This window comes from Hemiscyllium ocellatum, chromosome 25 (assembly GCF_020745735.1).
Source record: "Hemiscyllium ocellatum isolate sHemOce1 chromosome 25, sHemOce1.pat.X.cur, whole genome shotgun sequence".
In the NCBI taxonomy this organism is placed as follows: domain Eukaryota; kingdom Metazoa; phylum Chordata; class Chondrichthyes; order Orectolobiformes; family Hemiscylliidae; genus Hemiscyllium; species Hemiscyllium ocellatum.
In genome coordinates, this window is record NC_083425.1 from 2,748,558 (window position 1) to 2,770,406 (window position 21,849).

At 42.2% G+C, this 21,849-nt stretch overlaps 1 protein-coding gene across 4 annotated transcripts in view; it reads left to right on the forward strand.

The window, feature by feature from the left end:
• mbtd1 (mbt domain containing 1) overlaps window positions 1-21,849 on the forward strand; it is a 79,955-nt gene that overhangs the window by 27,398 nt on the left and 30,708 nt on the right. For all 4 annotated transcript variants that reach the window (XM_060844675.1, XM_060844673.1, XM_060844674.1 and 1 more), the window contains 6 exons: window positions 180-297; window positions 2,484-2,566; window positions 7,968-8,085; window positions 12,290-12,424; window positions 14,462-14,550; window positions 15,685-15,919. In XM_060844675.1, the coding sequence (XP_060700658.1) occupies window positions 180-297; window positions 2,484-2,566; window positions 7,968-8,085; window positions 12,290-12,424; window positions 14,462-14,550; window positions 15,685-15,919 (778 nt within the window). The remainder of the gene's footprint in view (window positions 1-179; window positions 298-2,483; window positions 2,567-7,967; window positions 8,086-12,289; window positions 12,425-14,461; window positions 14,551-15,684; window positions 15,920-21,849) is intronic.

Consider the following 21,849-nt stretch of genomic DNA (forward strand, 5'->3'; position numbering starts at 1 on the left):
GGGTAATTGATTGGGCAGTGAGTGCTGGCCTAACCAGCAACACCAGCGTTCCAAAAATGACACCTTTAAGGTTGGTGATGATGTCGAACAGTAAGTGGTTTCCGTCAAGTGCATTTAATTTGGTCAATGCGGGAATAGGCAGTATGTTTCTCACTTATGCCTAATTCTCTTTTGAAAAGGGAAAACCCCCAACAAAGAAAGCAAAAGTTCTACAGAAACAGCCGTTAGTGGCTAAATTGGCAGCCTACGCACAGTACCAGGCAAGTCTCCAACAGAACCAAACCAAGAGTAAAGCAGGTAATGGATCATTTCTCTTATCTTGTATAGCACTGAAAAATGCTGGTCAGCAAGGAAAAGTTTGAAAGTTTGGATAACTTCCCTGAATTTTTGTGCATTTCTCCTCTTTCTGTTTACATCTTTAAGTTTTAACAATTTAGCTGAAGCATTGAGGTTTTGAGTGTGTGACATCATCGATTTGGTTTTGTGTTTGTGTCATCTGCAAAGTTTTGTGTAGAGCGGCAAGGTGAGGCTCAGTGGTTAGCACTGCTGCCTCACAGCACCAGGGTCCCAGGTTCAATTCCAGCCTCAGGCACATGTCTGTATGGAGTTTGCAGGTTCTCCCAGTGTCTGCGTGAGTTTCTTTTTCGTTCTCCGGTTTCCTCCCACTGTCCAAAGATATGCAGGTCACATGAATTGGCCATGCTAAACTGACCATAGTGTTAGGTGCATTAGTCAGAGGTTCTAGGTGGGTTACTCCATGAAAGGTCGGTGTGGACTTGTTGGGTCGAAGGGCCTGTTTCCACACTGTTGGGAATCTAATCTGATCAGAACAGGGACCAGAAATTGTTACTGCGAAGAAATCTCATCTATCGGACAGCTGGAAGCATGCTTTCCTGGGATGATTCAGCGCCAAGTTTGGCAGAATCTCTGTCCCCTCTTTAATGTGTGACCAGCTGAGGAAACCTGCAGCACTTTACTGTCACTGTTACCAAACCTGACAGTATCTTATGTCCTTCATTGAAGGTTTTAAAAATCAAGACAATTTTTAAAAATTAAATGCCTTTTATTTTTGAATGGTTGCATTTCTTCAAGTGGAGTTATATATAATATGCAGCACTGAAGCAGTTCATTTGGTACAACTCGTCCATGCCATGCTCCAATCTCACTTGAGCCTAACCATCTTAAGCACCCCCCACTCCTTTGCTAATCTTATCAAGCTTTCCCTGAAATGTATACCATTCATTTCAACTACTTCCTGTTGGAGAGTTTTTGTTACTCTCTTGGTTGTGACATTTCCTCTGAATTCAAGATTTGATTTCTTGATGACTCTCTGGCATTGATTTTCTTTATTTTTGCATTTCCCCCATAAGTGGAAATATTGCCTACTTGATCAAAACCATTCATACTTTTAGATCCTCTAATTTCTTTCTCATTTTTTAAAAGAAAAATAGTGCCAGCTGTTAGTTCTGTCCTGATAGTATAACTGCAGACTACTGATATAATGTTTGTAAATAGCTGTAGAGTCTCCAGTGCATCTATATTCTTTTATAATAACATGACTACTGTAAGCAAAACTGCAGTGCAGTAACCAAAGTTCGATAGACATTTCGATAGCTTTCTGTTTTCAGTTCTGTCTCCCTATAAAATAGACATCAGTGCTTGATCTGCTTTGAATTTTAACTTGTGTTGCCATTTTGAGATTTATATCTTGGTATTCCCTTTGCTCCTGTATTCCATTTAGATTCTTATTTTCGAAGTTACATGCCACCACCTTACTTACTGAGCAAAATGGAGTACCTCAATTATCTGTACTAAAATTAATTTGTCATATATATTGCAATTTTGCAAGTTTATTAATATCTTGTATCTGTTGTAGCCCCACTCAGCATTGAACAAAATCCCCGTGTCATCCCAGATCCCCTTTTAGTGAGGTCCAACTGTCCATCTTATGCCACACTATGCAAGGACGAGTCAGTTCTTGATTCAGTTACGTCCTGTGTTTCAGCCAGCATATCTAGTGGCTGCCTGAACCAGACCACCAAATACCCTAAGTTTGACCCTTCACTTGTGCTGAGAAACCAATCTGGAGCAGAGTGCTAGTAGATGATCTACAATTGGCCTTGGCAAACTTGGGTTGACAGAAGAAAATCTAGCCAGTGTACTTGCTGCAGTTAGCCAGATGGTGATCTTGTGCTTGAAGTGCACACATAAGGAAGCGTGTGTTAGATCAACATTAGGAATTTCTCACCCACCCACCCAAGCTTAGGCACTTGCTCCTGGTGAAGTTGACCGATACAGTTGGGTAACTGATACAATGTGACCAAAAGGGCATGATGAGGGTAAATGTGTGAGGGGAAAGAAAGTAGTACTTCTAGAAATGTACTTCCCAATTAGTTTATGCTGTACAGTTGCTATCTTGTTCAGTTATTGACTGTAAGAATGTTGCTGCAGGCTGTCTTTTTCACTGTTATGCAATTTTACAGCAGTCACTGTGGAAGGTTTTGACTGGGGTCAATATGTTTGGAACAATAAATTTATTGGGGCACCTGTCAGCTGCTTTAAGCACGTGAGTAGAATTTTGTTTTACTGACTTGTACATTGTACCACTTGCTGCCTACATGTAGCTCTTTCCCGAAGAACTCCAGGATTGTTTAGACGTGAGCTGTTATGAAAGTCAATGACTGTTGTTATTATGATGATTTGGAAACTTGAATGCTAAAATGGGCAGGACAAATGGTTAGGTTTATACCTAACACAAAGGAAAATTGCTGTGGCTCTCAGATCAGTCATCTCAGCACCAGGACACTTCTGCAGGAGGTCTTCAGGAAAGTGTCCTTGGCCTCACTCTCTTCAGCTGCTTCAACAATGACCTTCCCTTCATCGTAAAGTCAAAGGGGGCATGTTCACCAATGATTCCACCATGTTCAGCACCATTCATCATTCCTTTGTTCAGAGAGCAGTTAGTATCTAAATGCAGCATGATCTCGGCAAAATCCAGACATGGCCTGGTGTGGCAACTTTTATTTGTGCCACACAAGTGCCAGATGATGATCACAAACCTAAGTGAATCCAACCATCTCCCCTTGCTAAATTCCCGCCATCAACGAGCTGGGTGTTGACATTGACTGGAAACTAAACTGGACCAGCCATTTAAATGTTTGTGCTAACAACAGCACATCAGAAGCTAGAAATTCCATGTTAAGTAACTTTCCATCTCATCTGTTGTATTTCCCTATCGACAAAGCACAAGGCTAGAACATGATGTAATACTCTTCCATTTGTTCTGGATGACTGCAACTCCAACGTTTTGTGACTTGACATTATCCAGGAGAAAGCAGCCAGCTTGATACCTTCACATTAATTCCCGTCACCGCTGATACAGTGTCACAGTGTGCACCATCTACACGGGATGATTGGGACTGCGACTGCTAAGCTACACACCACTCTGACTTGGAACTATGTCACTGTTCCTTCACTGTTGTTGGGTCAAATACCTTCCAAGATAGCATTGGTGTACCTACATACCAGGGACTGAGCAGTTCAAAAAAGTAGCTTCACATCTTTCTTCTCAAGGACAAGAGTGGGTGTACAATAAGTGCTGACCAAACCATGACACATTCATCCTGTGAATGTGCAGGAACAAATTCCTACTGTTACTTAGCGGTTAGTTAAGATAGCATTAAGAAGCACCTTTTCACATAAGTAGTAATGGAAACCCGAAATCATCTGAAAGGTGTGACTTTTTCAAGAGTAAAATCAATTCAAGTCCTGTCTTCTTATTTTTATGTCTTTACTGAAATGAAAATTAACCCTGGTTTTTAAAGCCACTCTTGCAAGTGGCTGCAGTTTTGAGGGCAACTAACCCGATACCAGGCATTATAATCAACTGTTAGAACAAGCAATGGTTGAATCTGGAACTGAGGGTATGTATTGATGAAGCTCCTCTTCGTGACAAGAGGTTTATGGTCAGTGAAATAGTGACAGTCATCAATGACTGAGACCTTTTGCTTGCCAACAATTATGTGATTAGATCTCTGTTGTCTGAGCAGATTGAAGCTGGAAACAGGTTGCAGAGACACTGAGCAAAAGCGGTGTGATGATCAATATTCGCTGTAAGCTTCCCACAGCTGCTTCAATGTTCAGTGCATGGAGTTGGCATGCTGATCATGGCATTGACTTCAGTTCAGGAAGTCACTGCCCCCACAAAATCCTCCAAAGACTGAGTTGCAGTTAAAATTAGAGGGAACATTGGTGAACATCTTCTCCCAGTCCAGCAGCAGTCTGTTCTCTGCAATCAGTAGAAACCTGAAGAAAGCCAGTTCCCTTTACTGGAGCAATTAATCATACAGCATGGAAACAAGCCCTTTGGTGCAACCAATCCTAACTGACCACGATTCCAAACTAAACTAGTCACACCTGCCTGTTCCTAACTCATAACCATCCAAACCTTCCCTATTCCTGCACTTGCCTAAATTCACCACTTTCTCTGGAAGATCATTCCACACACGAGCCATGCTGCATTTAAAACAAGAAGGCCCCTCATGTTTTATTTTAAATCTCTCGCCTCTCAACTTAAAAATGTCTCCGATCTTGAAATTCCCCATCCTAGGGAAAAGACAGCTGCCCTGCACCTTATCTATACCTACTATGATTTTAGAAATGTCAATAAGGCCCCGCAACCTCCTCTGCTCCAGTGAAAAAAGCCCCAGCCTATCCAGCCTCTCCTTACAGCTCAAAGTTGCTGTGAGGTGTAACGTTTGAATGGATAACTTTGAGACATTTTCCAAGTGCAGAGAAAGACATCTGAGCAACAAGTGGGTCTGGCCAGCCAAAGGATCATTTCATCATCGAAAGCAGGAAACAAAAATGTCAGAACTGACTTTGCAGTTTTTCCACCTCTGCCAAACAGCTGTTTTGTGTGTGTTAGTGTGTGTGTGTTAGTCATTTTGAATACCAATGGTTTATATCTGTTTACCAGAAGTTAGAGTCGAATTGTTTGCAATAAATCATTCTTGTTTGGTACAGAAATCTGTTCCGTGCTTTCTGTCTACCTTGATCTGGAAGTGAAATAAATTGGGGTAATCTTTAACATTTGACACAATTCTGGGGATGGTGGAGCTCAGCTTGTGGCACTGCCCCAATACTCAGTTACACCAAGAGTTTTGTGGTGTGATATGGGCCAAAGATGGATACATTGATTTGAGCTTCAGATAACTTGTGATCTAATTGAATGGGAGAAATTGGTCGAAAGTCTGAATGTAATACCAAAGTTCTAATTGTATGTAACCCTTGCTCTTTCTGATTGGGGTATTGTTTGGAGTAGTTATATCTGTACCATGTCCTTTCTCGATCGAACACCTAAGCACAAACTTTGCCTTGAATGACAAAGACAGCAGCAGATACATGGGAGCACCACCACCTGCAAGTTCCCCTCCAAGCCCCTCACCACACTGACTTGGAAATATATCGTCATTTTGTCAGTGTCGCTGGAGCCCCCTTCCTAAAAGCACTGTGTGTGTATCATTACTGCAGATACTCCTTTGGTTTCAGAGTGCAGCTCACCATCACCAGAGCCATTAGGGGTCGGTAATGTGAGCTGGCCCTGCTGCCGATGCTTACATCCCATGAAGGGAGAGAGAGAGGTTATGCATGTTTCAGTTACTTGATGTTTCATTTGGGATTTATGCCATGAGCCTGAACACTGCCCCGTTTGCCTCACTTCTTGGTTGTTTTTGACTATTTTATTTCTGAAACAGATGACAATGTTGTAGTTCCCTAGGGAATAGTGCTGACATTTTAGGATTGTCAGTGACTTTAATTATGGTATATTGTTAGCACCGTGACTATGACTCCGTTAGATGTAATTGTTTCCTTTGGAGTTTTAATTGTAAAATACAGTCACTGGAATTTTGGAGGGATATAATCAGGGCGGCATAATAAGTGGGAGGAAGTGAGTTAATTTGTAATAAGACCAGATTGAGTATTTTAAAACAGCTCAAAAATACCCTGCTGATGCGGTTGCAGTATAATCAAGTGGACTATGATGTCATCTGAGCCTCTCAATTATGGCTCTGCCTTGTAAACTTACTTCCAATTTATTTTTTTAACCAACTTGGTCATGTGCAAGAATCTCCTGTAAATGTTTACTTGTTTCCGTTTTCTAACTCTCTTCTGTTGTCTATTAACCAGTTGCTCTTTTTGATCACTTTTTCTTTATTTTTATCTACCCCTTTGCAAACTAACTTCGATTTCTGTGAGTAGTGGGGTTTTTTAATGACTACACTTGCTATGCCCCAGAACTGAAACTTAGCTAAAAAGAAACCGTTTAAGCTTTTGATTTTGCATGCTTCAGGACTGACATTCAAGAAGCCAAACTTAGGGGAGCACCAATTTGTATCACATGACAAGAGGATACTTATTACAGTTGGCATGGTGATGCAGTTGGAGCTGTGGATGTTAGAGCTGGGGAGCAGAATTTGGCCCCTCAGCCCATTGAATCTGTTCTTTCATTCAGTTAGATCATGGCTAATTGTCTACCTCAATGCCAATAGCCTGCATTGTCTCCATATCCTTTGATGTTGTTTACTCCAGAAAGCTATCAATTATTGTCTTGATCCTGCTCTAATTGAATTTCCACAACTTTGATGTAGAAAATTCCGAAAATTCATCAGAGTGAAGAAATTCCTCCTCTTCTCGGTCTTAAATATGTACTCTTTATTCTGAGATTAAATCCCTTGGTTTTAGACTGATCAAGTCAGAAGTCACATGACACCAGGTTGTAGCCACCTGACAAAGGAGCAGCGCTCTGAAAGTTGTGATTTCAAATACACCAGTTGGACTATATCCTCGTGTCATGTGACTTCTGACTTTGTCCACCCCAGTCCAATAGCTGCATATCTACATCATGTAGACTCACCAGCCAGGGGAAATATCCTATCCGTCTACCCTGCCAATCCCTGTCAGAAATTTGTTTTTGGGTAGGTCATCCCTCTCTTTTTAGGATCTCCAGGGAATGCAGGCCCAGTCTCTCCAATCTTTCCTCATGAAATAATCTGATCACTCCAGGGATTGATCTGGTAAACTTCTGTTGTACTCCCTGTAGGTGGCAAGTAACATAAATCTCTCTGTGGTAAAGGGGCCAAAACTGTCTGCAATACTCTGGGTGTGGTCACACCAAGGATCTATTCAACTGCATCTTTAATCCTTTACTACAATCCTCTTGTGATGAAGGCCAGCATACCATTTTTTGCAATCCTACTTGCTGCAAGTATATGCTAGCTTTTACAGACTTGTGAACAAGGCCCTGCTTTGATCTCCTAACTTGTCACCATGTAAATATTTTGCCCTTGCTTTTTTTCTCCTGCCAAAGTAAATAATTTCACACTTAACTTGCATTCTATTCCTTCTGCCATGTTCTAGCCCATTCACTTAGCATGTCCAAGATTTTCATCAGGACTCTGAGTCAGAGTCATACAGCATAGAAACAGTCCAAGTGAACTGTTAGTTGTATTTAGCTGAAAGACCAGGTAGATACACACTGGTCAGGGTGTTGCTGTGGGAAAATTTAAAAAGCTAGTACATTTACTGACAATTAGCTTCATGGCCTCACTAACTCTGAATTTTAGATACTCCTCCCTTTTTCAGCGTGATCTGAGATGGACTGTACAATGTTTAGAGATTAGGCTAGCAGTAATAAGCCCTTTGGGCTTGCACGAGATACAAGAATTGATGATTTGATCAGTGTAGCCACCACCTGGAAGATGTAGAGCCTGTTTATCTTACTTGTCGTCGTATAGACTTCAGCTTTATTCATATTGAAAGATTAAATCCAGTAATATCTGTAAATAATGGTCAGTCAAGAGACCATGGGCTCAGAGTATAAAGTCTGAACAATGATAACGTATATATCTGCAAATCTAACTTTGGCTGCAGCATCTGTAACATTACTTCCTTCTGTTATCAAACAGGTACCGATGGGGACTCACTGGGGAGATATTGCGGAGGGTGTAAGGGTGGAAGTACCAAACACAGATTGCAACCTGCCTACCAAGGTCTTCTGGATTGCAGGCATCATAAAGTTAGCAGGTACAATCGAATGCTTGCTTTGACAGCAATGATAGGTATTGCTGCATATGATTTACTCTCTGAGGATACTCCTTAAAACCAGCTCTTGACCAAGCTTGTTGTTCCTGATATTTCTGTGGTTTACTATCATATTTGTTTTATAACTCTGCTGTGAGGTCTTTGTGAGGTTTATGTACTGCTTTAAATGTAATAAAACTTCAGTTATTATGGTGCCTAAATGCTGATCATTTGGTTTCCAGCCTAGTCACTTCAACAATGTTTCCTCCCCTGAATTTAGGCAGTTTCTTGGTGATACCTGTTAGGGAAATGATGGTTGTAAATTGAAAGAAGGGATTGTTTATTGATTTGGAGATGCTGGTGTTGGACTGGGGTGTACAAAATTAAAAATCACACAACACCAGGTAATAGTCCAACAGGTTTCATTGAAAGCACTAGCTTTCGGAGTGCCGAAATCAAGGTAATTTTCAATGTACAATGTAATTTCAGTTACACCACACTGTAAACCTTTGCTATAAATTCTGTGTCTTACAACTATGTCCTCCACAACCACCTGATGGAGCGGCGCTCCGAAAGCTAGTGCTAGCAATTAAACATGGTGTTGTGTGATTTTTAACATTGTTCATCGAGGCATTGTTGTCCTCATGCACTAATTGCTGAAAGAGTGTGTGCAGGTGCAACAGGTAGTAAAGAGCACAGACTGTGTGTTAACCTTCATAGCAAGAGGATTTGAGTACAGGAACCAAGATGTCTTGCTTCAGTTAAGTATGTGAGGCCACACCTGGAATATAGTGCAATTTCAGCCTCCTTATCTGAGGAAGAATGATCTTGCTGTAGAGGGAGTGCAGTGAAGGTTTACCAGACTGATTCCTGGGATGGCAGGACTGATGTATGAGGAGATATTGAGTCAGTTAGGGCTATATTCATTGGAGTTAAAAAGAATGTTGGGGGGGGTGTTGTGGGGCTCTCAGAAACCTATAAAATTCTAACAGGACCAGTCAGGTTAGAGACAGCAAGGGCGTTGCTGATCGTAGGGAAGCCAGAACCAAGGTTCATAGTTCAAGGATAAGTGGTAAACCTTTTAGAACTGAGATGAGGAGAAATTCCTTCAAACAGAGAATGGTGAGCCTGTGGAATTCACTACCACAGAGAGCGGTTGACATTTAAACATTGTGTTTTCTTCAGGAAGGAGTTAGATGCAGAAGATAACAAAGAGAGTAATAAGAAAGGAGAGGATCAAATATGAAGGTAGGCTAGCCAATAATATCAGAAATGATTGTAAAAGTTTCTTTCAGTGCATAAGAAACAAACGACAGGCAAAAGTAGACATCGGGCCACTTCAAACTGATGCTGGAAGCCTAGTGATGGGAGATAAGGACATAGCAGGAGAACTTAACAAGTACTTTGTGTCAGTTTTCACAGTGGAAGACATGAGTAATATCCCAATAATTAAAGAGAGTCAGGGGGCTGAGTTGAGTATGGTTGCCGTTACAAAAGAGATAGTGCTAGAAAAGCTAAAAGGTCTTAAAATTGATAAATCTCCTGGCCCTGATGGGATACATCCTAGAGTTCTGAGAGAGGTGGCTGAGGAAATAGCAGAGGCATTGGTTGAGATCTTTCAAGAGTCACTGGAGTCAGGGAAAGTCCCGGATGATTGGAAGATCTCTGTTGTAATCCCCTTGTTCAAGAAAGGATCAAGACAAAAGATAGAAAATTATAGGCGAATTAGCCTAACCTCAGTTGTTGGTAAAATTCTAGAACCCATAATTAAGGATGAGGTTTCTAAATTCTTAGAAGAGCAGAGTCTGATTAGAAGAAGTCAACATGGATTTAGTAAGGGAACGTCATGTCTGACAAACCTGTTTGAATTCTTTGAAGACGTGACAAGTAGGTTAGACCAGGGAAACCCAGTGGATGTGGTCTATCTAGACTTCCAAAAGGCCTTTGATAAGGTGCCACACGGGAGGCTGCTGAGCAAGGTGAGGGCCCATGGTGTTCGAGTTGAGATACTGGGATGGATTGAGATTGGCTGTCTGACAGAAGGCAGAGAGCTGGGATAAAAGGTTCTTCTTCGGAATGGCAGCCAGTGACAAGCGGTGTCCCACAGGGTTCAGTGTTGGGGGCCACAGCTGTTCGCATTATATATTAATGATCTGGATGAAGGGACTGGGGGCATTCTAGTGAAGTTTGCAGATGATACGAAGTTAGGTGGACAGGCAGGTAGTACTGAGGAAGTGGGGAGGCTGCAGAAGGATCTAGACAGTTTGGGAGAGTGGTCCAGGAAATGGCTGATGGAATTCAATGTGAGCAAATGCGAGGTCTTGCATTTTGGCAAAAAGAATAAAAGCATAGACTACTTTCTAAACGGTGAGAAAATTCGTAAAGCCAAAGTACAAAGGGATCTGGGAGTGCTAGTCGAGGATTCTCTAAAGGTAAACATGCAGGTTGAGTCTGTGATTAAGAAAGCGAATGCAATGTTGTCACTTATCTCAAGAGGGTTGGAATATAAAAGCACCGTTGTGCTACTGAGACTTTATAAAGCTCAGGTTAGGCCTCATTTGGAGGACTGTGTCCAGTTTTGGTCCCCACACCTCAGGAAGGTCATACTGGCACTGGAACGTGTCCAGCGGAGAATCACACGGATGATCCCTGGAATAATAGGTCTAACATATGAGGAACGGCTGAGGATCCTGGGATTGTACTTATTGGAGTTTAGAAGATAAAGGGGAGACTTAATAGAGATGTACAAGATAATACATGGCTTGGAAAGGGTGGACGCTAGGAAATTGTTTCCGTTAGGCGAGGAGACTAGGACCTGTGGACACAGCCTTAAAATTAGAGAGGGTCAATTCAGAACAGAAATGCGGAGACATTTCTTCAGCCAGAGAGTGGTGGGCCTGTGGAATTCATTGCCGCAGAGTGCAGTGGAGGCCGGGACGCTAAATGTCTTCAAGGCAGAGATTGATAGATTCTTGATGTCTCGAGGAATTAAGGGCTACAGGGAGAATGCGGGTAAGTGGAACTGAAATGCCCATCAGCCACGATTGAATGGCGGAGTGGACTCGATGGGCTGAATCGTATTACTTCCACTCCTATGTCTCATGGTTTTATGGATACAATTGTTGTGGCTGAAGTGTAGCAGAGGAGGTGGAGTTTGAATACGGAGTTTGATGATCAGCCATGATTATAATGGCAAAGCAGGCTCGAGGGGTCACATGGCCTACCCCTCCTACCTTTTGTGTTTCAATGAAAGGGAGCAAACCTGCCCTTGGAGCAATGATGCCAACAGCTTATGTTAAGTAAAACATTGGTTGTGGCAGTAAATTTGTCCATCCAGTTTTTAGAGCATGGATGTTGGCAAGTTGGACTGCAATTTGGATGGGACATTCACAATTACTTTTACCTTCATTAACTTAGACAATCTTAACCAGAAAGGAAACAGGGATATAAAGAGAGTCCTTTGTACAAAGGACGAATACTTTCAGGCCGGGGTTAACACAGCATGATGACTTTGTCATCTTGAAAGACCAATGTATCATTTAATTGTCCTTCATTTTAAAACTTCTCTGCATAGTTATGGCCAAAGATTCATTGGTTTCCAGTTCAAGAAGAGAACAGTTCAGAACCTTCACATCAGTTATGTCGTGCCTCTGAGACAGAAGGTTCTAGGTTCAGGTAACTAGCACTGTTGGAGATGCACTGTTGTTTGAAGAAAACAGGAAACAGAGACCCTGTCAGTAAGATCACACAGCATTATTTTGAAGGACAGGCAGTTGGCCCTGGCATGCTGGCCAATATTTCTCTCAGCAGCGCTCTGAAAGCTTGTGATTTTAAATTTGTTGTCATGTGATGTCTGACACTCTCTCTGGGATGGGATCTGTGCTTGTAGTAATGTGGCTGTGATTGACATTTCAGCTGGATGGCATGAACTGAGGTTTCCTCCCACAGTCCAAAGATGTGCAGATTAGGTGGATTGGCCATGCTAAATTGCCCATAGTGTCCAGAAGTGTGTAGGCTAAGTGGATTAGCCATGGGAAATGCAGGATAACAGGAAGAGAGTGGGGGCGGTGGGGGTGGAGTGGGGAATCTGGGTGAGATGCTCTTCAGATGGTCAGATGGGCCGAACAGCTTGCTTTCACACTGTAGGGTTTCTGTAGTTCTAATAAAAATTTAATTTCTTGGTCTCGGTTATTTTGTTTTCTTACAGGTTACAAGGCTTTGCTCCGATATGAAGGTTTTGACAATGACTCTAGTCTTGACTTCTGGTGTAACATATGTGGTTCTGATGTTCATCCAGTTGGCTGGTGTGCAACCAGTGGCAAGCCGTTAGTTACTCCTCGCAGTAAGTGTTTTTGGGCAATTTCCCTTTTAAAATTCAAAAGGTTTGTTTGCCTGTGTCATTCAGAGATTCCAGGGGCAACGTGGTTCACTCAGTTTCTATTCTTTGTTGCCAATTATCTTAAATCCATGTCCCTTGCTTCCTTCACTGTCACCCCCAACAAGAAAAAAAGGATTTAATGGATTTTTCTTTTTGTCATTGACATCATCTAATTAGCTGCCTCCATCACTTTGATCTCTTTAATTTCACTGCCCTCACCACCCAAACCTCTGGCAAAACTCCCCTTTACCCTAGCCCTGAACTGGTGTTTTTTACTTCAGTTTTCCGCTTGTCTTCACTGACACCTCTCCAAACAGCTCTTGTCAGCAAGACCCAACTGCAGTTCCCACATCCCTCTCCCCATAAACTGCTGGTCATCCAACTTCTCTTCCTGGTGCTCCGTATTAGTCTTAGTCATCGAGCTGTACAGCACGGAAACAGACCCTTCTATCCAAATTGTCCATGCTGACCAGATATTCCAAATAAATCTCATCCCATTTGCCAGCACTTGGCCCATATCCCTCTTAAACTCTGTCTATTCATATACCCATCCAGATGTCTTTTAAATGTTGTAATTGCACCAGCCTCCACTGCTTCCTCTGGCAGCTCATTCCATTACATGCACTACCTTCTGTGTGAAAGAGTTGCCGCTTAGGTCCCTTTTAAATCTTTCCCCTCTTACTTTAAACCTATATCCTCTAGTTTTGGACTCTTCTCCTCCCCCATCATCCCAGGAAGAAGTGCTTGTCTGTTTACCCTATTCGTGCCTGACATGATTTTATAAACGTCTGAGGTCACTCCTCACCCTCCGATGCTGGACGGAAAACAGCCCCAGTCTACTCAGCCTCTCTCTATAGCTCAAACCCTCCAATCTTAAAAACATTTTTGTAAATCTTTTCTGAACCCATTCAAATTTCACAACATGCTTCCTCTAGCAAGGAGACCAGAATTGCACACAGCATTCCAAAAGTGGCCTAACCAATGTCCTGCACAGCCGCAATAGGACCTCCCAATTCCTATACTCAGTGCTGTGACCAATAAAGACAAACATACTAAATGTTGTCTTCTCTATCCTGTCTACCTGCAACTCCAATTACAAGGAACAATGAACCTGCACTCCAAGGTCTCTTTGTTCAGCAACACTCCCTCGGACCTTACCATTAAGTGTATAAGTTTTGCCCTGATTTGTTTTCCCAAAATGCAACACCTTACATTTATCTAAATTAAGCTCCATTTGCGACTTCTCAGCCCATTGATCCATCTGATCAAGGTCCTGTTGTAATCTGAGGTAACCTTCTTCGCTGTCCATTATGCGTCCAATTTTGGTGTCATATGCAAACTTACTAACTATACCTCTTATGTTCACGTCCAAATCATTTACGTAAATGACAAAAAGTAGTGGACCCAGCATCGATCCTTGTGGCAACATCATTGGTTACAGGCCTCCAGTCTGAAAAGTGACCCTCCACCACCATCTTTAGTCTTCTACCTGTTTGTTTACAATTTTCTCTCCATCTGCTGTGCCTTTCTTTTTTAAGTTGCTAATATCATCCCCATCCAGTTTCTTAAAAAAAACTTCTCATTGCAGAGCCCTTGCAAAATGGTGCCTCATTTTTAACTTCCCTTTTCTCATCCAAATCGTATTGACGTTGTCACTTCCCAAGTCCGTGCCCATCTTTCTTCGAAATCCATGTTTGAATCCATCTAGTCAAGTTTCCTTTACTCCTATGGGCCACTGAAATAGCTCTTGACAAAGTAATCACTGTGACCTTATATGATTGTGACAGTCATCAACTTTCATTTCTCATTCATCTCAATCTGCAGTCTTCACCATAGGCATGGTCTCTGCAGGTGAACATCTCTTCCACTCACTATCTTATGTATTCTAGGTGATGAGTACAGTCAGAACATCAAGTTTTCTGCCTAGTGTTGGGCTTAATGCCTTGTTACTACCTGATTTAATTTCAATCCAGCATAATTTCCCCCTTGTTCCCTCGACAGCTATCCAACACAAATATACAAACTGGAAAGCTTTTCTCGTGAAAAGACTGACTGGTGCCAAGACCCTTCCACCTGATTTTTGCTCCAAGGTAAGATGGCCAGCTCCTTATTTCCATTTTATCATTTCCATTTGTTCCTGAACTATACTGCCAAAATTTGTTACAATTGGGCAAAGGGAAGTAACTTTTTTCAAACTAAAAAGCTTCACAATGTGTGAGACCCATGGAACCTATGCAGAGAATGAAGTGACAAACTAGCTTCATATTTCTGGGTTCTTCTGAGGTCTAATGTTGCTCAGTTGCATTAAGCAAATACTGCTTGATGGAGTATTTTCAAAAGCTGTTCTCAACTTTACTCAGAAACACATGGATTCTAAGCCCAAACAATTCTCAGGATTTACCCTGAGCCTAGACTCCAATACCTAGCTGCCTACAAACTCCTAGAATTTCTCCTTGCGTTCTAACAGCACAGAGCCATTCAACTGTTTTTGACTTCTCACTGAGTCTCCTGTACAGAACCCATCTTAATCAGTTGCCTTCCCAGCAGTACAACTAAAGGCAGCACTGCCTAATGTGGAGCCTACATCTGTGTTTTCACACTGATATCCTGTAACTATGGAAATCTGCCTCGGTGATCCACGAACTGTCCTGTGTGACCGATTTCAAACCTTGCAACAAGTCCCTGTCTTATTGGGTTGAATTAACTGTTTCCACCTGGTAACCCTTGGAGCAGTCCATTCCATAAATGTTACATTTTCACAATGTTGGAGATGGATATCATCTTGCATTATTTATTCTTCATTATTTTTATTTTATTTTATGCTCCTGTCAACATGATTAATACTTTGTTTCTTCACAAATGTGGAGTTATCCTTGGGTCTGATTCCATAGGCATCAGTTGTTCCTTTTGATACCTCACCCAACACGAGAGCATGCACCAAGCTTGTTGATAAACACAGGTGGTTACAATGTCACTACTAAATCTTTGTTCATTCTGATCTGGTACTCGTTTCCATTGAGACAGTAATCTGCTGCATGAACATGATTTTGTGGCTGTGTTAGTTCATATAAAGTCATTGAGCTTTCTGTCCTTTAATTTGAAATGGGCCACAGACTGACTCGCTACTCACAGTATTGGAACAACAGTGTTACCATCCTACTTAAGGAACAGAAGTGCAGATAATGCCAGCCTGTTCCCTTCAGTCACGTTAAGCTGTCTTGCAGGTTGTCGAAAGCATGCAGTACCCATTCAAAACTGCCATGCGTGTAGAAGTTGTCGATAAGACTCACCTCTGCCGGACACGAATAGCAGTGGTTGAAAGCATAATCGGTGGTCGTTTACGGCTTATCTACGAAGAATGTGAAGATGGAACAGATGATTTTTGGTGTCATATGCTGAGTCCACTCATTCACCCCATTGGTTGGTCTCGAAGTATTGGACATCGATTCAAAAGAACAGGTAAGTGATGAGTTGAGAAGTTTTGTTTTGTAAGGAATTCTAGTCAGACCAGGATTGGGCTTAGCTGAAATCCCTCTTCGTGTTCATTGTGGTCATCCTGTGCCCACTCGGTTTTGCTTCTGAAGGATAGCTGCAGGCATGAGAGAGGCAGAAGGTCTCATTTTAAATCTCCTGTCCTTGCCTTGTTTGATCTGTGTAATACTGCATGTCCACAGCAATGTGATTGATTCTTAATTGCCCTCAAAGTACCAGCAAGCCGTTTCAATAAAGGCAGTTGGGGATATGTGCTGCTAACCTTCAATGGATGAACTAAAAAAAATGCTGCATGGAAAAGATTGCCATTTCAATATGTGGGTAATCTGTAGAATGATGCAAAAATCGTGTGAAGTGTGAGACCTTAAATGTATCAATCTATTTTGGTGCTTTTGTGACACAGTGGTAGTATCTATATCTAACTCTGGGGCCGATGGTTTGGGTTGAAGTACCACTTCCCCAGAGGTATATCATAACTTACCTAAACGAGTATTTTTTTAAACATGATCTACAAATGTACATTCGAGAATGTGGTACTGGAAAAGCACAGCATCTGAGGAGCAGGAGGATCAACGTTTCAGGAAAAAGCCCTTCTTCAGGAAGAGTTTTTCCCAAAACGTTGATTCTCTTGCTCCTAGGTTGCCTCCTGACCTGTTGTGCTTTTCCAGCACCACACACTCGACTCTAATCTCCAACATTTGCAGTCCTCACTTTCACCTACAAATGTACGTTGTTGAATGTCCAATTTACTACTGGGATCTGATTTGAGCATTTAAGTTGGTGATGACCTGTAATGGAAACCCATTGTCAGTAATGGGGTCTATACTATTTTCAATTGCCATGAAAATCCATCTGGTTTATTAATGACTTAAGGAAATCTGCCAAATCCTTCCACAGTCAGGTCTACATATGACTCAGGAACCTCAGCAAAGTGGTTGACTCTTGTTATGGACCTGGCCAGACCCCTCCAAGTATTCTAACAACGTAGCTTAGATCCTAACTTTTTATGTAATTTTAAAGGCAGATGTGAAGTGGGTGATCCAGGTGTGATGCAGCTGGCCAAACCACTCAGCTTTAAGCAAAACAGGATTGATTTCAACACTACAGCTGAAACATGAACAAAAGAAAATGAAATTTAGAACAACTTGGCTTTGGGAAAACTGAATTAACCTGACACAGTACCTATTACTAATTAACTAACTGTTCCAACACAGTAACATCCCATAAACATGCTTCTTGGCAAAAAGGTAAATTCAAACACAGATTCTTACAGGCGGGAGGGCTCAATATTCAGAGAGAGATTCCTGAGAAATTTAGAGGAATTCTTTACTGAAGCTTACATCTCTCCTGGACTCTTAACGTCTTGTGACTGCTACAGTTAAAACAAGCTAGAAAAAAACATCCTGAACTGGGAGGACTGGCCATTCCCTTTCCATTGTTAAACTAGACTCTTCTGTACCTCTGCCTTTACAACTTTTGTTAAAAAAAACCCACTGACAAAATAACCTTTTTGAAAGTGACAGCATTGTCACACCCTTCATTGCACTCTGAAATAACCTGGCAAGCCACTCAATTGGCAGACAGCTAACGCTGGCCATCCCATGAAAGAGAAAAGGAAAATAAGATGGATATAAAATATTGCACAGTCACTATTCAAAGACAAGTGGTTAAGTTCTCCTCAGTGTCTTAGTGAACATTTGTCCCTCAACTAACATCAGAGGTAGTTGATCAGATCATTATCAAACTGTGTTTGCTGTGCATTCCTGCACTGCATTGTTGGACTGTACAACAGTGAGTTTATTTCACCTGCACTTAATGGACTGCAATGCGCTTGGAATAACTTGAGGTTATAAATGCAAGTCTGTCTTTATTTCAATTTATTTCCTGACCTGAGGAAGGTGAATGCCATAAGATGACTTCAATGTGTTTAAATATAGAATTCAAGTTCATGCTATCCAAAAGCCAAATGATGGCTGGAAGGTCAGAGATTCACTATGTCGGGGATTCCCGCCTCCATGGGGTCTCACTGCCAGCTGATGTAGTCTGTAGAATTAAATTGTAAAGGGCAGATATGAGGGATGGGAGTCAACAGTGATTATGGCCAAGGCAGGAGAACTGTACAAAGTTTAAAAAATACACTCCCTGGTGACATATGCAAATCTAGCTGCCCTACATGATACCTCTGGGCCAGTTCTTCATTATTAGAGAGCAGGACCTCTGCCTCCAAGTGACATGGAATCTGTGCCCCTCCAGCTGCCAGCCAAGCCAGCAACACCAAATGTAGCCACCCCTAGCCTGGGGATTGGGGTGGGAAGGGAAGTGAGGTGGGACATTAAGATTTTGAGGTCAGGGGTTGAGACAAAGCAGCAGTGATAGCTTTGAGGAGTAGCAGCCCTGATGGGCACAGGAGCCATCTTGCCCAAATGAACCAGCTTTAATTTCTTCCCGCCTTTCAGGTGGGGACTGGCCAGCATGTATGCATTATAGTGATGGAGGTAGAATGGGGTCTTTTAAGATCTTCTCTTGACCTGACCAGAGGCTTGGGAGGGATGTTAGAATAGCTATCTCCGAAACAGATGGGATATTTAGCCCAGTACTATTTTGATCTTACCAGAGCCATGAGACTGTGAGCTTGAGCATTATCCTAATGAATTGTGCTCAGCTTGTCCAGATGTAGCAGTGCAGTACTGAGTGAGTGCTTCAGAACAGACATTCAAAGCCCAAGGGAAGTCCCGAGCTGCCTTCTGGGTGATGCTGAAAGTATGAGAGGAGCCAACATTCCTACATCAGCCACCCTCAGAAACAGATTAAACTGAACACTTACCCAGTTGCAATTTGAGAGATCCTGCTACAGTTTTTGCCAATGTAACAGCAGTGACTGCACCAAAAGGTAATTAGTTTGACACTAATTGCTGACTGTTGTGAATAAACGCCATAAAAGTTCAAGTCCTCTTTGTAAATCAGTGTATGAGGAAAGCACTGTTCTGGGCAGTGGAGCCAGCAGCGTACTCTAGCTGGGCCTGAGCTGCTGCCAGCTCAGTCTGGGAGCTGCTATCCCTGTTATACTGCAGCAATGCTCTTCCTCACACTCCACAGGCCACCTGAAGCTGACAGGCCTTTTTCCCTGGAGGGTGCTCTTCTCCGGTAAAAGCTCATTGCTGTATGTTCCAAGTAGTGGGGTCGAGGCATCTGTCTCTGACTATAATGGAGGGAACTGTCTGATGAGCTAATTATTCTGTTCTGATCAAATTTTCTCCTTCACCCCTTCCTGGTTACGTTTCTCAACTGTACTTATTGCATGCGGCCTGATATCTCATAGCTTATGTGTCTCTGCCTTCCTCACAACCAGCATCAGAAAAAGCAAGGTGCTACAAGACCTCGGTGTCCTTGTACACCAGTTGCTGACGGTAAGTATGCAGATGTGCAGCAAGCAATGAAGAAAACAAATGGTATAGTCGTCTTCATAGTGCGAGGATTCTAGTATAGGAGGACGGATGTCTTGATGCAGTTATACAGGTCCTGCATAAAGGTGGATAAATCTCTAGAACTCTGGGCGAGGGAAGTGATTGCTGGGCCCCTTGCTGATATATTTATATCATTGATAGTCGTAGGTGAAGTGCCGGAAGACTGGAGGTTGGCTAACATGGTGCCACTGTTTAAGAAAGGTGGTAAGGAAAAGCCAGAGATCTATAAACCAGTGAGTCTGACGTCACTGGTGGGCGAGTTGTTGGAGGGGATCCCGAGGGACAGGATTTACAGGTATTTGGAAAAGCGGGGGCTGATCAGGGATAGTCAACATGGCTTTGTGTTTAGGAAATCATGTTTCACTAACTTGATTCAGTTTTTTGAAGAAGTAACAGAGAGGATTGATGAAGGTAGAGCAGTGGTCGTGATCTATATGGGGTTCAGTAAGTCCTTGAATAGGATTTCTCATGGTAGCCTGGTTAGCAAGGTTATATCTCATGGAATACTGGGAGAACTAGCCATTTGGATACAGAACTGGCTCAAACATAGAAGACAGAGGGTGGTGGTGGAAGGTTGCTTTTCAGACTGGAGGCCTGTGACCAGTGGATCGATCAGTGCCACAAGGATCGGTGCTGGGTCCACTGCTTTTTTATCATTTATGTAATAATTTGGACGCAAGCATAAGAGGTATAGTTAGTAAGTTTACAGATGACACCAAAATTGGAGGTGTAGTAGACAGCGAAGAAAGTTACCTTGGATTACAATGGGAACTTGGTTAGATGGGTCAATGGGCCAAGAAGTAGAAGATAGAGTTTAATTTAGGTAAATGTAAGGTACTGCATTTGGAAAGGCAAATCAGAGCAGGATGTATACACTTAATGGTAAGGTCCTGGGCAGTGTGGCTGAACAAAGAGACCTTGCAGTGCAGGTTCATATCTCCTTGAAAGTGGAGTTGCAGATAGATAGGATAGTGATGAAGGCGTTTGGTATGCTTTCCTTCTATTGGTCAGTGCATTGAGTACAGGAGTTGGGAGGTCATGTTGTGACTGTAAAGGACATTGGTTAGGCCACTTTTGGAGTACTGAATGCATTTCTGGTCTCCCTGTTATAGGGAGAATGTTATGAGACTTGAAAGGGTTCAGAAACTATTTACAAAGATGTTTTTAGGGTTGGAAGGTTTGAGCTATAGGGAGAGGCTGAATAGGCTGGAGTGTCAGAGGCCAAGGGGTGACCTTTGGTTTATACATTCATGAGGATCTGGATAAGTTAAATAGGCAAGTTATTTTTTCTGGGGTCCAACTAGAGGCATAGGTTTAAAATGAGAAGGGGAAAGGTTTAACCTGAGAGGCAACTTTTTCATGCAGAGGATGGTGCTTATATGGAATGAGCTGCCAGAGGAAGTGATGGAGGCCGGTACAATTAGAGCATTTAAAAGGCATCTGGATGGGTATATGATCAGGAAGAGTTTAGAGGGATATGGACCAAATGCTGGCCAATGAGATTAGATTTATCTCTGATATCTGGTCGGCATGGACAAATTTCCATGCTGGGTAAAAACAAGGATTGCAGATGGTGGAAACCAGAGTCTAGATTAGAGTGTGCTGGAAAAGCACAGCAGGTCAGGCAGCATCCGAAGAGCAGGAAAATCGATGTTTCGGGCAAAAGCCCTTCATCAGGAATAGAGGCAGGATACCCCACTCTGCAGGCACTCTGCCTCTATACCTGATGAAGGGCTTTTGCCCGAAATGTTGATTTTCCTGCTCCTCCTTTGCTGCCTGACCTGCTGTGCTTTTCCAGCACCACTCTAATCTAGACTCCAATTTCCATGCTGTACAATTCAATGACTATGACTCTAATAGATAGTGAGAAATGTTTGCCCTTAGTAGGGGGTCAATAGGGTAGAGTTCAATGGGAAGGAGCAAGAAGTTTCAAGGATTTTGAGGAAACATTTTTTCACCCAGTAGGTGGTTGGTATCTGGAACTCGCTGCTTAAGAAAACCTTCAAGACAAAAGTATTTAGATGAAAGCTTGAACTGCCAAAGCATTCAAAGCCACAGACCAAGTGCTTGAAAATGGGATTATGATTAGATACTTGATGACTGGTGTGGCACAATGGGCTGGAGGGCCTTTATCTGTACTATCATGACTGATTGACTGTAATGGATACTATATATAATAGATATGAAAGAAACAAAAGACAAATAACCACTGCTTGGCAGGTGAGAATAAGGCTTGGGGAGAATTCTGATGTTAAAATTGAGGATGTAGCTGAAATCAGAATTGATTGGTATTCTGACAATTCACATTTTCATGTCTATGAAATATTATCTGAATACTGATCCTGAACTTCCCCTCTCTCTTCTGTTGGTTGGTTTTCATTTGCATTTGGGTTTAGTTTCTATCATTGAATAGTTCCTGTATTGCTTGACTGT